General features: G+C 34.5%; 2 protein-coding genes across 2 annotated transcripts; one reads left to right on the forward strand and one right to left on the reverse strand.

Annotated features, from left to right (window-relative positions):
* Positions 1-870: 870 nt before the first annotated feature.
* LOC130463129 (uncharacterized) lies at positions 871-4180 on the reverse strand. The gene is made up of 2 exons (XM_056832176.1): positions 4176-4180; positions 871-4057 (listed from the first exon to the last, which is right to left on the reverse strand). The coding sequence occupies exons 1-2, from the start codon at positions 4178-4180 to the stop codon at positions 871-873; spliced, it is 3192 nt and encodes a 1063-aa protein (XP_056688154.1).
* Positions 4181-7451: 3271 nt separating this feature from the next.
* LOC110786924 (S-linalool synthase) lies at positions 7452-16672 on the forward strand. The gene is made up of 14 exons (XM_021991511.2): positions 7452-7502; positions 8355-8379; positions 8929-9309; positions 10064-10262; positions 11975-12195; positions 12334-12466; positions 12759-12871; positions 12980-13209; positions 13322-13440; positions 13534-13632; positions 14420-14635; positions 15048-15177; positions 15337-15582; positions 15926-16672. Exons 1-14 carry the CDS (start codon positions 7452-7454, stop codon positions 16415-16417), a joined length of 2655 nt encoding a protein of 884 aa, XP_021847203.2. The 3' UTR covers positions 16418-16672.
* Positions 16673-17209: the final 537 nt, after the last annotated feature.

Here is a 17209-nt window from a genome sequence, read left to right on the forward strand (position 1 = left end):
ATTATAAATAGAGGCGTATGGCCACATAGAACAAAACAAAACACAACATAACAGAACACAATATTATATTTCCCCATTAATATATTTTAACAAAATCTTAAATTAAACAAGTGTTAGTAGATTAACAAAAGAAGAAGAAAATAGTAGGATTATACTTTGTAAATGACTCTTTTTTTGGTGGTCATTTGGATTTAAATAGGATAATACTTCAACCAAATTAGCAAAAGATAAATCACAAAAATAAAAATAAAAACTACAATATAAACGTAAAAAATAAAGATAAAAAGCTATGGTATAAACGTAAAAAAAACAGAGAAAAAAGAGGAAATGTTGACATTGATGGGAATCGAACTGCGATGACATGTTGTTTGAGACGCGAACCAAAACCAGCCTGTGGTACTTAATGCGTATATACTTGCACGTAATATTATTTAACCTATTTTGGATGACATAAGAGATATTGAGCTTTTGGGGCCCAGAGCGATGGCCCCTTATGCCCTGCCCTAGGGACGTGCCTGCACATAAATCTGGCTGATTACTTTGCTCGGTAGTAATTGATGCAATTTAAAAAAAAATTAGGCATATTTTATTAATTGGTGCACATTTTATTTATGAAAATTTCTTCCTTTATTTTATAATTTTTTTTCTTATTCAAAAGATCATACTAGTACTATTTTATCATTCATTCATTGTATTTTCTTTCTTTTTTTTTTTGCTAAGCAAGAGAGAAATATATTAATTGGATCAAACAATTACACCTTAAGCCAATTCCATGACATACAAACCAACTAGGTTGGACTCTATGCCCTTGAAATCAGCAAACACAAAGCTATACAAGCTCTAAAACACAACCACAATGCCTAAAGGCTATTACAAATTTGTGAACCATTCACTATCTCTCTTGCTTACATGCTTTGGCAGAACAACCTGAATTCTGTTCTTGACCATTTGCTTCAAAACCTTCATACTCTGACTGACAGTGGGAATGGAGTTATCCCAAAAACTTGTGTTTCTACACCTCCAGATCAAGTAGACAGCAACACCAACAGCTGCAAAATACACCTGCTTCCTGAACTTTGAAGCTTTACTTTGTCTAGCTTTCCTGACTAACTGAACCAAATTGCCATGAATAGAGAAACCTATCCACTGATGTACTGCTATAATAATTTGCTTACTATACTGGCACTGAAAAAAGAGATGCTGATGAGTCTCATCATCCAAGCCACAAATCAAGCAACTAGCAGATTGACTAATGCCTATCTTTGCTAGTTTGTCTGTAGTCTGGAGCTTTGATTGAACATCCAACCAGCAAATGAATCTATGTTTTGGAACATTCAGCCTATTCCAAACCATTTTGTCCCAATGCACCCTTGGCTTGTCCCCTAGGAGTTTCTCATACACTTGTTTCACTGAATAATGAGGCATGTTCTCAAAATCTGCACAAGTAAAGAACTGTTTGAGCTGCTCATTTGTATTGCACACTTGCTTCCAGTACCAGCTAGCAGTAGAACCAGGCTGATACTCCCACCAATCCCCATCCTTTAAGTATACTGAATTAATCCACCTAATCCACACATTATCCTGCTTCTTGACTAAAGCCCAAACATATTTCCCCATAAAGGCAATATTCCACTTCTGAACATCTCTAAACCCCAACCCCCCAGTGTGCTTGTCACTACAGACTTTATCCCAAGCTATGTTGCTTGGTTTATGACTGAAAGCATGGCCACTCCAGAGGAAGGCTCTGCAGATCTTCACTATGTCTTGTAGAACACCTTTTGGAAGCACATAAATTTGTGCCCAATACATGTGCAAACTCAGTAGAACTGAATTAACAAGCTGCATTCTTGCTGTATAGGATAAATTCCTAGAACTCCAAATTTTTATCCTAGTGATCATCTTATCCACCAAATGAGCACACTGAGCCACAGAGATCTTCTTAGAACATATAGGGACCCCCAAATATTTGAATGGCAACATACTTCTAGAAAAACCAGAAACATCTACTACCCTCTGTATTTCAGATTCATGCATGCCATGACAGTAGATAGAAGACTTTTGTTGGTTTGCCTTTAGGCCAGAAGTATCAGAAAACAACTTGAAAGCTTGAAGCAACAAGTAAATAGACTGATAATCTCCCTTGCTACAGATAATCAGATCATCAGCAAAACATAAGTGGGTAAGACCAATCCCCTTACACCTTGGATGAAACTGGAACTGATGCATAGAGCTCACTCTATTCAGAATTCTAGACAAATATTCCATGCAAATGACAAATAACAGAGGAGAGATAGGGTCTCCTTGCCTCAAACCTCTCTTGGATTTAAAAAACTCATCCATAGAACCATTCAGCATCAAAGAAAACATGGGAGTAGTAACACATTGCATAACCATATCAACAAACTGCTTTGGAAAGTCCAAAAGAACCAGCATCTCCTGTAAGAACTGCCAATCAACAATGTCATAGGCTTTTTGAAGATCAATCTTCATAAGGCAGCTAGGCTTAACCCCTTTCCTCCCATAATGCCTGACTAAATCTTGCACAACCATAATATTATGAACTATGTATCTCCCATGAACAAAACCTCCTTGATTTTCCATGATGAGATCAGGAAGAACTTGTCTTAATCTCCCACACAAAACTTTTGTTATGCACTTATAAATGGTGTTGCAGCAAGAAATTGGCCTGAACTCACTCACATCCTTTGGACATTTAGTCTTGGGGATAAGAGTAATCACAGTGTGGTTCACCTCCTTCAAGATTCTTCCTTGCTGTAACATATCAAGAATGGCTGCAATGACTTCATCCCCAACAATATGCCAAGCATCTTTGTAAAAATAAGAGCCAAAACCATCTGGACCAGGAGCTTTAATACCTGGAATAGAGAAAAGAGCCTTCTTAACTTCATCTGCTGTATAAGGAGCATTGAGTATAGCTTTATGATGATCCATACAGACTGGCCCCTGCTGCACCACCTCCTTATTTACTGGTGTTCTGTTATCAGAAGTACTACCTAGGAGCATTGTATAATAATCCAAAAAAGCTTTGGACACCCCATCAGCTGTATCTTTCCATTCTCCTTGCATATCATAAATGCTATACACTTGGTTCTGAACTTTTCTAGTCTTGATACTCTGATGAAAAAGAGAAGTATTCTCATCTCCATCTTTAAGCCAAGACAATTTTTCTTTCTGACTAAGGAAAGCCAAATAAGCATTATGTTTCTCCTTATACTCCTGTATTGCAATCAACTCTGCATCTGCAAAACTTTGATCAGAAGGATTATTATGCATTGCAGTTTGAGCACTCACCATAGTCTGATAAGCTCTCAAATCTGCTGCTTGAATATCTGTAAAACCTACTTTATTCAACTCTTTAAGAGCCAGTTTAACTCTTTTCAGTTTATTAATCAAAATGATCATTTTAGTGCCAATAAACTGAGTATTCCAAGCCTGCTGGACAATGTCAGAAAACACATTTGAGGACTTCCACATAGTAAAATACTTAAATGGTTTCTTCCCTCCATCATCTCTGGGAAACACAGAAAGAAGACCAGGAGAGTGATCAAAAAGTCCTTCTGGCATGAAACATACCTCAGGAACAGGAAAGCAAGTTTGCCAAGCTTGATTAGCCATAAATCTATCAATTTTTGAAAAAACCCTGTTGTTACCTTGTTGCTTTTTGTTCCAGGTGAAAAGATTACCCACACACTTGATGTCCTCCATACCACAAGCATGCATACAGTTTCTCACATCCACAATATCTCTATGTCTGACAGGAGCTCCAATTCTCTCATCTAATGCCATAACACATTTGAAATCCCCACACACAATCCAGGGTTCTTGAGTGTTAAGCAAAAACAAATCCCTCCATAGATCTTGTCTCATACCAGCATCATTAAAAGCATAAACAAAGGTGCAATAAAAGGTTTTCCTACCACTTACAGGAGTAACATGGCAATGAACAAACTGACTGGATGCAGCAACAATGTTAACTGTGAAGCAACCAGCCTTCCAGGCTACAACTATCCTACCACCAGAGTGATAGCTAGAGTTGCTAGTAAAGCACCAATTTACAAAACTTTCTGATAAAGCTTCCCTAGATTAGAGAGCTTTACCTTATGTTCCAGGAGCCCCACCAAACCCACTGCATACTTCTGAATAAAGTGATTCACCTCATTCTGTTTCTGAATGGAGTTTAGGCCCCTGACATTCCAAGCTAACACTCTATCCATTAGAGTTGGAAGAGTTCCCTCCTCCAGGCATCACTATCCTTTGTTCATCCCCTTTATACTGTTCTCCTACCAGTTCCTCCTTATCAACTAAAGAGGCCTCCAATATCTGAAAAGTATTAGAAGTTCTAACTGGAGTTTCCAGACCAACTCTCACTCTAATTGGTCTCAAAGATCTTTGAAAACCTTCTTGATCCACAATAGGACTAACCACATGATCACCCTGCTCAGTTGATTGAACTGGGATTGAAACAGATGATTGAGCTTTCCTAATCCAGATCTTTTTCTGACCTTGTCTGCATTCAGTCTGTAGGTGACCAAACATCTTGCATTTAGTGCAAATTGTTGGCCTCCATTCATAAAAAATGGCAACTCTCACCATAATGCCATTCTCATCTCTGAAAGAAATAAAATCAGGCAACTCTTGAGACAATGGTACATCCACCATGACTCTAGCAAACCGAAGTTTATCTCTACTGATTGTGGCCTGATCCCTCCTTAGTGGCTTGCCTAATTGTGCTACAATCTTAAACAAAGCCTTTTCCCCCCAATACTTGAAGTTTAGCTTCAATTGCACCCAAATTGGCACAGATTGAAGTTCTGGTGTATCCATATTCATATCAGAGTTCCAAGGTTTCAAAATAAGGGGCTTACTATCAAAGAAATAATGTCCTCTCAACACCTTATCTCTCGAGTCCATAGTAAGAAATCTCACCAGAAAAACCCCCTTTCTCACCATGACAACCTTATCAACATTCAACTGTTTCCAAATCCTTCGAATGAATCCCTCCATGACATTGATAGGAGGATTAGCCCCCACAATGTAACACACCACAGCAGAACTCCAAAATTCAATCTCCTCTTGAATATCATCAAAACCAATTTCAACAGGGTTACTCTCATCACTATGAATTTCACTAACATCAACATTATCAAAAACAATCTGTTCTGGATTCAATTTCATAGGTATTTCAACATTATTATCAAAAATAGGTGCATTATCAGTAGCAGCAACCTCATCAAATTGCTGCAATATAGGAATTGAAATCGTACTCACTTCCATATTAGATCGAGTAGTACCTTGTTTCATCTGATTTGCTGAGCCATGAATCACCTCCATAAACTCATTAAACGAATGCCTCACTTCTGATCGAGTTTGAAGATGCAGCAAACCTGATTTTGGCGTGAAAATTTCATTTTCGAGCCCAAAATCCAGTGCCTCTACCCCCATAACCTCCTCAATACTGCGTGTTTTCAAAGCTTGTGAATCTGATGATGGACCTCGAGGTTTGCCTTTGCCATTTCCATGCTTGCTGCTTTGAGATTTCGAGCCAGATTTCCTTGCCATGGCTACGGTGCACGTTAAGCTAACATGCACCGAGAGAAAACTTGGGGAGAAAGTCTCTCAGCGTCAACGGGTCATTTGTATTTTCTTTCATTTGAATATTTTAACATCCACATTATTTTTTATTACAATTCTTATTATCTATTTACCCCACTTATATCTTATTTTAATAAACTCAACTCACCTTCAAGTTTTCATTAAACCCCATGCTGGTCAAAGGTGCATCAATTAATTATATAAGGAGGGAGTATACCATAAGTGTAATAAAGGGTATACCAACGAGTAACCCTATCAAAATTGTATGAAAATAAGTATCAGAACCGGAACTTGTTACAACATGTTACGACTTTGGTCTTTGGGTACCCTGTTATTTGAAATATTTAAATAAAATTTGGCGAATTTATTTGTAAGAAAAAACTGAATTTAGAGTATTACACTACAACAATTTATGGGTTTAGCGGCATTTGTCTAGCGGCACATATAGTAAATGCCACTACATTACACCTTTAGGCGGCATATCTAGTGGCATTTTTTTTATATGCCACTAAAAGCCCAAATTTTCTTATGATAGCCCAACGGACGCGCTTATTTGGGAAAAATGAAACTTAATCGCGCTTCAAAACCCTCATCTTCATACTCTTACCTAACTTAAAACTTAGGTCTCAAACCCTCATCTCCTTTAAACATTTTCTCTCTCATATACAATTCTATCTGCTCAAAATTAAAGATTCAATCCTAATAATGTTGAAATTCTTATTGTCCTTACAAAATTTTGGATTATCTCTCACAATTGAACAATTTAGGTGGAGCTTTGAGGCGGTTGCTGCAATGGTGATGGCAACATTAATGGTTTAATTGGTCGGCTGTTAGTAGATCTTCTTTGATCTTGACGGTATACTCAAAGTTCCTTTCCTTTTCTTTTTATTTGATAAGAGTTCAAGTTCATAATTAAGGTTTAATTTTATTTAATTTTACTTTTATAATTTGTAAGCTTTCAATTTGAGATGGTAATTCGTGTCTAATGGATGAATTAAGTTTCAAAATTGGTTTCATTTAAGTTGCATTACTAAAGTTTTTGACTTTGCTGCCATTTCTGTTTAGTCTTATATGCTTGTAAATGTTCTTGTTTCTTAGAGCCAAGCTTATTGACGAAAGTAATAGAATTTTCCCCATTTGTGTTTGAAATTGAGCCTTGAACACAAATAAATTTGTAGTCTTAAAACAACTTCATTTAATTTTGTACTCTTGACCAGGTGAAAGCTAAAAGATAAATAACCCCATTTATTGATCTTTAAGGATTTGGGAAGGAGGTAATGGAACTTTCCTCATTTGTGTTTGCTAATGTTTTTAAATAATGCTGAGACCAATATGTACTTTTTTCGTGAGAAATAACCCGATTTATTGATCTGTAATAATGCAGATGATTGGAGATTATTTCCCGGAAAAAAAAACAGAGCACTTGATAAATGTGAAGGTAATTTATGAATAATTTTAATGCTTTGGTTGTTTTGCAAAAATGATCCTTATTGTATGATGATTTTATATGAGTAACATTTTGATTAACTTTTTTTGGTTATTTTTAAATTCAAAGCATCATTCCTCACCTGTTAGCATCAAAGTATGTAAAATAATCAATGGGAAAGAAGTGCAAAAATTATATGGGAGACTCAAACTTGTTTTCAAATGAAATAACAAATATTCTTAAACCTAGGCTTGATTGTGTGTCGGAGGGCCAGTGGCTGTGGTTGGTAACATATTGGAATTCCCCTAAAGAAAAGGTTTTATTGATAATTTATTTATCTCGTCTCCCCTCTGTGTGATCTTTTGATTTTATGCATACATAGAAAAATCGAATGAGTCGTGAGCTACAAGTTATGGCGCATATTGGTGGATCAAAAAGCTTTGCTTGTCATGTTAATGAGAAGGTACTTAGTACATCTTGCATGGTTAACACTTTTCATTTGGGGAGAGTTTGAGAAAAATGATATGTGATGAAAGGTGTTGTACTGACCAAGTATACCTTATAATTTATACTTGAATCCTTATTTTTCTTTTTCCATTACATGATTTCATAACATGATCTTTGTTTTCAGATTATTTTAATCAAGTAGGGCAAATTCTTCTATATTATTCGTGAAGGTTTGATGCTGATTTTTGCTGATTTCGGAAGCTTGTGAAGTGTACAACATAGCCTTTGAAATGAGTTTTTGATCTTGTGTACTTTATAAGTAGTACGAAGTATGAATTAGAAGTTCGACAACATGCAAAAATGTAATGAGTATTTTGTGTACTTTGGATGATGTAACTACAACTATGCATATATATACATTAATTATTTTGCAACTATTATCCATTTGTGTATTGTTATGGGGAGTGAGATATGAAGATTTCAATGTATATGAGATGAAATAGAAGTGAAACCATGAGCAGGAATGCAGGACCATAATAATAGTCGCGTTTAGGAATAGGACTCTAGCGGCATTTATTTCACCCTTTACCGACAAATCAATTAAATCCCACTAGAAGTTCTCCCGGCATTGGATCGAGCGGCATATAGGTAAATGCCGCTACAGGTTTTAGCGGCAATTTTAAATGCTGCCTAAGAACAAATTAAATGCTGCTACATCCCTGTTTTGTTGTAGTGTTAACCTAAAATGTTTTATAGTTGACCTTAAATTGTAATTCTATATATATACGTATATATTTTTCAAAAACGAGCTTGATTTTGTTTTATATTTTGGGCTTATGTAGCATTTTTATTTGGTGTCCGCTTTCAGATTAGGGTACTTGATATTGGAATAGGTGATTACAGGGTACCCAATAGAATACCCGATTGAGAGAGTTGGGAACTGGAACATGTTGTAACATACTCCCATTTGTTACCCGAAAGTGAAACCTAAACAACATGTTCCGGTTTCGAAAACGTATTTTCCTAAAAGTTCCGATTCCCCTTCATGCTCTTACATGCAAGTGGATTTCAACAAACTTCTTAAAAGGTTACTCTGTACATCACAAAAAAAAAAAAAAAAACTTTTAAAAGGAAAATACTAATACTAATTCAATAAAAATGCACAAGTAATATGGACATAGATCAATATGCCGGGAGAAATTTCCTTGTAACATGCAGCGCATGCATGACCGTTGACTTGTCGAGTGATGACCGCATGCATCTACATGCACCGTCGTTCTTGTACTATCTTGGGATATGATAATAATGTAATGTGTACATAAATAAAAACGAAGCAAACAAATTCTTTTTCTTCTTGTTTTCTATCATTTTCAATATTTAATAACATGTCCTTTCAGTTTATTTTTCACATCTATAAATATCAACTTGTTTTAGAATTTTAGGGCATCAACAAATTACAAATCCTCAAGCAAAACATATTTTCCTTACAAAAATGGCCACCTCCCATCATGATGCTATTCAAACTCTAGTTCATAAGATAAATGAAACGATACTCAGTCGAGTTATCGATAACCCTAGCTTAACTATCACTCCTTCTGCTTACGACACAGCATGGGTAGCCATGATTGGTGACCGGAAAGATAAACAAGAGAAACCGTTGTTTAGTAGTTGTTTGGAGTGGATTCTTAACAACCAAAAGCCAGAAGGGTTTTGGGGAGAAAGAGATTATCATGGAAATCCCACCATTGATTCTCTTCCTACAACCTTGGCCTGTATGGTTGCATTAAAGACATGGAACTTGGGCTCTGACCACATTGAGAGAGGTTAATTTCGATCTGCTAATTACTTGAATGATTAATATCTTTAATTTGTTGGATAAATATAGGGAAATTAAGTATTCATTCAATTTGCTTGTTGATAATCTCACAAATGCTCTAATGCAGTTTTTGGTAGTTCTTCGGTCTTACCCTAATTTAGCTCATTCATTTTTTACGTACATTTATTCTACTGGCTTTGATCATTTTAAAAATCCAAATTTAAGTAGCTAGGTAGTACTAGCTACTAACTAAGATTTGAAGTCGATCATAAGCAAAGGAGGAACCCAAAAATCTTACTTGTTATTTTGCATCTTAAGGGTGACAAAGTAAAAAAAAAAAAAAAAAATACCTTTTTAAAAAAAATATTAATATTTTAAACAAGGTTTTTAAAAAAAATCGGAACTTGGGCGTGCTGAGCTTCCAGCAGGGGCAGATCTTTGTTTGTGCTGGGGTGGGCCTGGCCCCCAGACCGGAAAATTTTATAGTGTATTTTAGTTACGACCCCTACAAAATTTGTGTATAGTTGTATAATTATATAGTATATTGCTTAATTTTTTTCTACCGCCCCCTCATAAAATTGTTCAAGGTCCGCCACTAGTTCCAGCCCATCCCTCTATGTTCTGGTTGTAAGAGATAATGTGTTCTTGGTCGTGCATCATTTTAGAATTAAGGCTTTTGCTTTGTTGTTTAATATAGCTAGCTAGGTTTATGTTAGGCATACGGCAGTGAATAAAGTTGGATCGTTTTGTGAATTTTACAGGAATGGCATTCATAAATACAAACTCAACGAGACTTCTTAAGCTCCAAGACGTCCACAACGTTTTCCCTCAAAGGTTTGCTATGGTTTTTCCAAGTATGGTCGAACTTGCACGATGCACCGATCTCCAAGTCATCTTTGACGAGGAGGTGAAAGAAGTTGTTGCTCGTGTTTTGCGCCAACAACAAGAGATACTCACATCGTACGGATTTTAATTATTTTAATTCTCATAACATAGTATATACACATGATTTTCTGTTATGTCTCCGGCTTAAATTCACAGTGAAACACTAACTTCAACTTTGGAGATATTGTGAATTGCTATCTTTTAAAAATTTATTTAAATTTAATTATCTTATATTTTTGATTTGTTTGACTAACACTAGCTAGCTACCACTTAAAGTGTGCCGTTAATGTTTCACCAAATTTCCTTTCATATATCTCGTGGATTAATTAGTTTTGCACAACTACAATTAAGGATTCATCGCGATTTAATTCACTAATTAAAACAAGCTGGTAAAACAATATCGATCTACTAATTTGATCTAGCTCAAAGGTATTGATTGCATGTCGTACCATCACTTCTTAATTAAACACAAAAAATATGGCACATGATCAATCATATCATATCATTCATATGTTATTAATTGAAATCGTGGATGTAGAATACTCAAACTTCCTTCTTTGCTCTTTGAAATGTCTTTCAAACTTCCTGTTTTATGATGTCTAATTTTGGTAAGCTGACCCGTTACATTAATTTGGTCCCCTCTTCACTGACGTACAAACCTACAAAATTACTATATTTTGACAAAAAGATTTACTATCATATCCTTTTTACTCCTACTACGTACGTTTACACTTTTTACTCAATTTTTCTTATATTATTAATTGTTTTAACACCAATTACCTACATTTTTATACATTCTTCATCTTCGTGTTGAACATTCAAGGACGTACTCCGTACTTGTTATGTCTGGACTGAGGGAATAATGGGAGCCAATAATTACCGAGGAGGGTAGTTTTATGAATCGATCAGTCACCTCAAGAACAATGTGTTAATTCTTGTAGGCCTAGGGAGTTTTATAAGTCACTTGATAGTAATTAATTTGTACTATCATTTTTTATCTACTATGATCTACGGACAAGGTAGTACTCCATATGTGACCTACCTGTACGTCATTTTTTCGGATATCAGGGCAACACATATATCAGCTAAAAGACAAAAAATGAAGTACCATTCATGTTACAAAAAATTACCATTCTGTAAACCAAAAAAAAATACCATTTGTTTTTAAAAAAATATCATTCAATTTCTTTTTTGTCTTTTTCTTATTTTGTATTTTGCTACTCCCTCCGTCCCAAAATTATCTTCCTGCTTTCGTAAACGAACGTCCCAAAATTATCTTTCTGTTTATAGATGTACTAACTTTTTACTTTACCCTTATTTGAGACCACTAAAATTTAAAAAAAACAAGGAAAACTAATTTAATAACACAAAAATCAGAAAAAGAGGAGGGGACCATTTAATGGAAAAAATGACCCCATATTACCCCTATTTGTGTTGAATCTGTGTGCTTTAAATCTGAGCATTTTGATTGGTTGAGAATAAATATTATTGTATTCTTATTGGTTAAACTATTTTGATTAGGATCCATGTGCAAAAGAGAAGGGGACCATTTTTACTTATTCCAACACAAGTACAATCTAATCATTAGACTTATCCACTCCAAATATTTTTCTTAAAAACCGTGAAATTGGTCAAACAGGAAGATAATTTTGGGACGGAGAGAGTATGATATAAACACATATCACATATCCGAAAATACTTTCTCCTACCTGCACCAGCCTTTTGAAATCAGTCAAGTCTTTTAATTACATGTTGACTACTCGATCGTATTAAATTTGTTTTGGCAGGGAAGAAGTGGTGGACAGCGATCGCTATCCTCCTTTGCTATCATGCTTAGAAGTGTTGCCTCCGACTTTTCCGGTCGGTGATGCAACTCTACTCAGTAAATTAAGTGGCGACGGTTCATTGTTCCGGTCACCCTCAGCCACTGCGGCTGCATTTATGGCCACCCGAAATTCACAAATGTTGCCCTACCTCCATCACCTTGTGCAAAACTTTAATGGTGGAGGTGACTTATTATCATTATTAATTCATTTATTAATTCCTATATCACGTCTTTTCAGTTTTTCCCGAACTGTTTGAACAACAAGGGAAAGTTTAAAGTTTAACTTAATTACTGGATATTTTTTTTTTGGAAATATTGCAGTTCCCTCCATGTATCCTATCGACGACGATGACGAGGACTACATTCCGATCAACATGGTCGATCAATTGCAAAGACTTGGTCTGTCGAAGCTTTTCCCTAATCAAATCAATTGCATGTTAGAAAACATCCTAAGGTAATTATTCATACTTCTAGTTTACCTTTAGCTGATCCTATTTCATTTTTGTTGAGGAAAGTGTAGTTACATCCGAGTTAAAAGAGTATCATATGAGACAAAATTATGTTATATGAGGAGTATTAGTTATTTGTGTAGACTCTATTAAATTTGCCAATTAAACTAATGTACTAGTGAACTACATATGACATACGTGTCATATATATGACATTCTATTAACTAGGATAACTACAGTATTCTCAACAATTGGTGGTAATTAACAAACTAACGTCAGTGAAAATTTGTTCATTAGGGAATACAATGCACATAAACCATCAGAATTATGTGGTTTAATACCAGCAGATATTTACAAGAGCTCCTTAGCCTTTCAACTCCTTCGGCTACATGGATATAAAGTTTCTGCAAGTAAAGCTTCTCGATCTCTTATATTCCTCGATCCAAATACGAAAATTATTGTATACGATACGGATACTCTTAACTTGTTAACAATTTGAGGCATTTTTTGATGGACAGGAAAGTTTTGTTGGTTCCTAAATGATGCAAATGCTATGAAATATATTGAAGAGAATTACAAAAAGTTTGCAACCGCAATTTACAGCCTTTATAGAGCAACATATCTTATGTTTGAATCGGAAGAAGAACTGCATGAATTGAGATCATTTACAAGAAAATTGCTAGTTAAATCTACCTCCACTCAAAATGTAGATGATGGTATCATATTGTGTCCGCATCTTCAAGAAAAGGTACTATAATTTACTTTGAAGTTTTTAGTTTTTAGTTTTTAGTATAAATAGTCACGCTGATAGTGTAATTTGAACAAGCAGTATGAATTTCGTATATTCTTTGTGGTTGTAGATTAAGTGTGAACTAGCTGTTCCTTGGCTGGCTAGAATGGATCATTTGGAGCACAGGAATCGGATTGAATTAGCTAACCAAGGGAAGCCAATTTGGTTAGGAAAATCTTCAAAATTTCGGTATAATTTTAAGCCTTCGTTATTTTCTTTATAGTTTGAAGCTAGAATCTTAAACATAATACTTCAACATAAGAATACGTTTATTTTGAACAGATTATCATGTCTAGATGATGAGGATTTGCTTCAACTTGCAACTCACGACTTCGAGTTTCGACAACAAGTTTATCAGAAAGAATTGGAAGAGCTCATTAGGTAATAATTAAATTCTAATGGTTTATTCCATGGGTGATGATAAAGGTCGCAAGTTACGACATTATTTAGTTTTCGCAATATTACATAGTTACATGTCAGAGTTTAATTGGTACATACAAGCGCCACGTATGCTATGCGTCATTAGAATATTTTTACTATCAATACAATAATTTTACTATGAAAATATGTAAATAAGATAGTCGATATAAAGAAGGAAACAAATTAAAATATTAAGATTTTTCTAACTTTTTTTTTGAAACATGTACAAATTAAAACTCTACAAGGTAAAGTTGTATCTAAACCGTACATTTTAAAATCAATGGCTCATATTGATGAGAAAAAATAGGGGATTTTAGAAAGATAATATATGAACCATTGATTTTTCACTCAATGTTTAATATGCTCAAACTCTACCTTATAGAGTTATTTTAGGACTTTAGAGGATCCAAAACCAGGTTATATAAGTTAAATATTTTAGTTTTCAATTTAAATCATAGCACACAAGCATGTCATGTCATGATTGTGACACGGCTTAAAAGTCGCATGTCACGACCTTTATCATTTTCGTTATTTCTTAAGGTAATACAAATCAACAATGTATGTAAAACTATTTTCGAGTAATGGATAAACCATATAATATTGCATTATCCCTTGTTCTCGATTTTTACTCCAATTGTTCAGGTTTCGGTTCCGAGTCTGATTCTCAGTTTCAAGAACTTGTTACAACATGTTTCAATTTCAGTTCCTGGAATTTTAACTGGTACCCGTTACAATAATAATTATGCAGGTGGTCCAAGATTTATGGTCTAATGGATATGGGGTTTGCTCGAGAGAAAACGAGTTATTGCTATTTTGCCGTTGCTTCGGCTTCTTCCCTTCCCTATGATTCTGATGTTCGAGTAATTGCGGCAAAGAGTGCCGTGCTTGTAACCGTTTTCGATGACTATTTCGACATGGAAGGATCACTTGATGAATTGCAAATCCTTGCAAACGCGGTGAAAAGGTACGTAGTAATTGTCATAGATATAAGCAATAAACATTGCACGTAAAGAATGCTAATTAACGACTTAAAAAAAGTTCTTGCACGAATAACATGTATAAATTTTTTATTGTACATCCGGATAAATCTTATACAATTTTTTATAATTTTTGATAAAGTTAACTGATAATCATTTTAAAGGGTTAAATGATTTACTTAGTACATTATAATGATTTTGAATAAATATTTTTTATTAAAATGAAAAACTTTATCATTAAAAAGTAGATAACTTTTATATATATTAAATTAGGGGTAACTTTTAAGTTATTTTTTACTCCGATATACAACATTTATTGTACACATATATTTAAATAAGAATTTGTGAATGACTTAATGTTGCATATAATTTACTAAATGATATTTTTGTATTATGTAGATGGGATAATAAAGGCTTACATAGTCATAGCAGGATCCTCTTTGATGCGCTCGATAATTTTGTGAGTGAAATAGCAAACAAGTACTTTGATCAATATGGACTCGACATAATTGAGAATATTCGGAAATTAGTAAGTTCTTTCAAATAATATCACACATGTTGATTAAATTTTGGGGGTCGATAACTATTATTTGAGATCAAATCTCGTCTACATCATATCATTTTTCCTTTGGTATCTGTATATGGGAACGGCTTACTAATTAATATGTTTTGGTTGTTGTAATTGAAGTGGTATGAAGTAGTTGGTTCATGGCTAACTGAAGCAAGATGGAGCAAAACAGGGCACATTCCGTCGATGGCTTCCTACTTGGAAACTGGGATGATATCAATAGCTGCACACTTGATGGTTCTTCAAGCTTCTTGTTTCGTGACGCCGAGCTTATCCCCTCACAAACTTAATCCTTCTAAGTATCATGACATTACTAAACTCCTCATGATATCCTGCCGTTTATTGAATGACTTACAAAGCTACGAGGTAACTCTTTAATATGCCACATTTGACTTTTTGGGATCAAATATAATTTTTAAGTGTTCATCACTTAACAATTTTAATACAAAAACTTACAATAATGAGAAGCTTATTATACTCTTGTAAGAGTACAATACTTTCATATATAAAAGTACGAATTTATGTTTCGCTAAGATGGTTATATCGATTAAAATATACATATGTGACAATTAAATAAGGATAGAGAGAGTAACTAACAGACGAGGCTGTGTTCTTGGAAAGTGGCAATCATAGTAAATTAATTTGGAGAATTTCTTTTGGTTGTCGATCATACTAATGAAATTCATTTATATTGTAATTAATTTTGCAGAGAGAGGCTAAGGATGGCAAGATCAACTCAGTATATCTATACATGAGAGAAAATCCGGAAGCTAATATGGAAGATGCAATTGGTTATGTCGAAAACATACTCGAAAAAACCAAAATGAAGTTGCTAGAACTTGCATTGATAGATGGAAACGATGCTGAAGAATTGCCAAAACCTTGCAAGATGTTACACTTAGCGGCACTTAAAGTGTTTCAAATGTTCTTCAACTCGATGAACCATTTTGACTCAAAGGATTCCCTTTTGAATGACATCAACAAGGCAATTTTTACTCCATTGGAACCTCGAACAATTCATCCTCGACCAAAGAAACCGCGTTTAGTGATCAATTCGTGTAACAAAATAAACATGATGATGAGGTACCACAGAACATCGAAGCCAATTAAACCTTATTATCGAGGTTATTGTACGTCTTCTCCTATATCGGCTGGAAGTCATCTAATACCGTTGATCAAGGTTTATTCATCAAAAGTATAACTTTTTCGTCACCCGTTGAACCTGGAAAATGAAAATACAAATAAAAATAAAATTGAGCATCGTAATAACGTAGAAATGTATAAACCTAGCATCTTTAAACTTTGCGTGTCCTTGGAAACTTCAAACTTGTACGTTGTGCTTTATACTAAGATGTGAAGTACCAAATGTATCGTACTTTATACTAAGATATAAATTACGAAATGTATCGATGATGCTATAAAAGTAAACAAATAAATATACTATTATTACAAAATATATTTTAGTCTCGTAGATATGTACAAGCTTGAAATTATTATTTGTTGCATGTCCTTGTAAATTTACAGTTGGTGTTTATCCTACGGAATTTGTGTTTATAGAGTACGTCATTGTGCTTTATACTAAAATAGTAAAATGTGAATTACGACACATTTTATTCCGTGTGTATTTATGATGCTACAAAATAAATATACAATTACTATTTTTACAATATAAAACATAACATCAATCAAAATACACCATGTTCAAAAGTTTTTTTTTTTACCTAAAATTGGACTTCTAGGCTTTTAGCTCCACGCTTTTATTACAAAAGTTTTCCCATGATCCTATCCCTTATATTATTTTGAGATGACAACAACACGATAAATATACGGTTTCTTTGTGGACATCAGGATATGCGGTTTTGAAAAATTAATTACCAGAGATTTATGTAAAGAAGTATTGAGTCCAGACAACCGACTCCTAACATTGATATTTTTTGCATGTACTCCCTCCGTCCCTTAATACTCGCATCGCTTTCCTTTTCGAGCCGTCCCT

The sequence above is a fragment of the Spinacia oleracea genome, chromosome 6 (genome assembly GCF_020520425.1).
Source record: "Spinacia oleracea cultivar Varoflay chromosome 6, BTI_SOV_V1, whole genome shotgun sequence".
In the NCBI taxonomy this organism is placed as follows: Eukaryota; Viridiplantae; Streptophyta; class Magnoliopsida; order Caryophyllales; family Amaranthaceae; genus Spinacia; species Spinacia oleracea.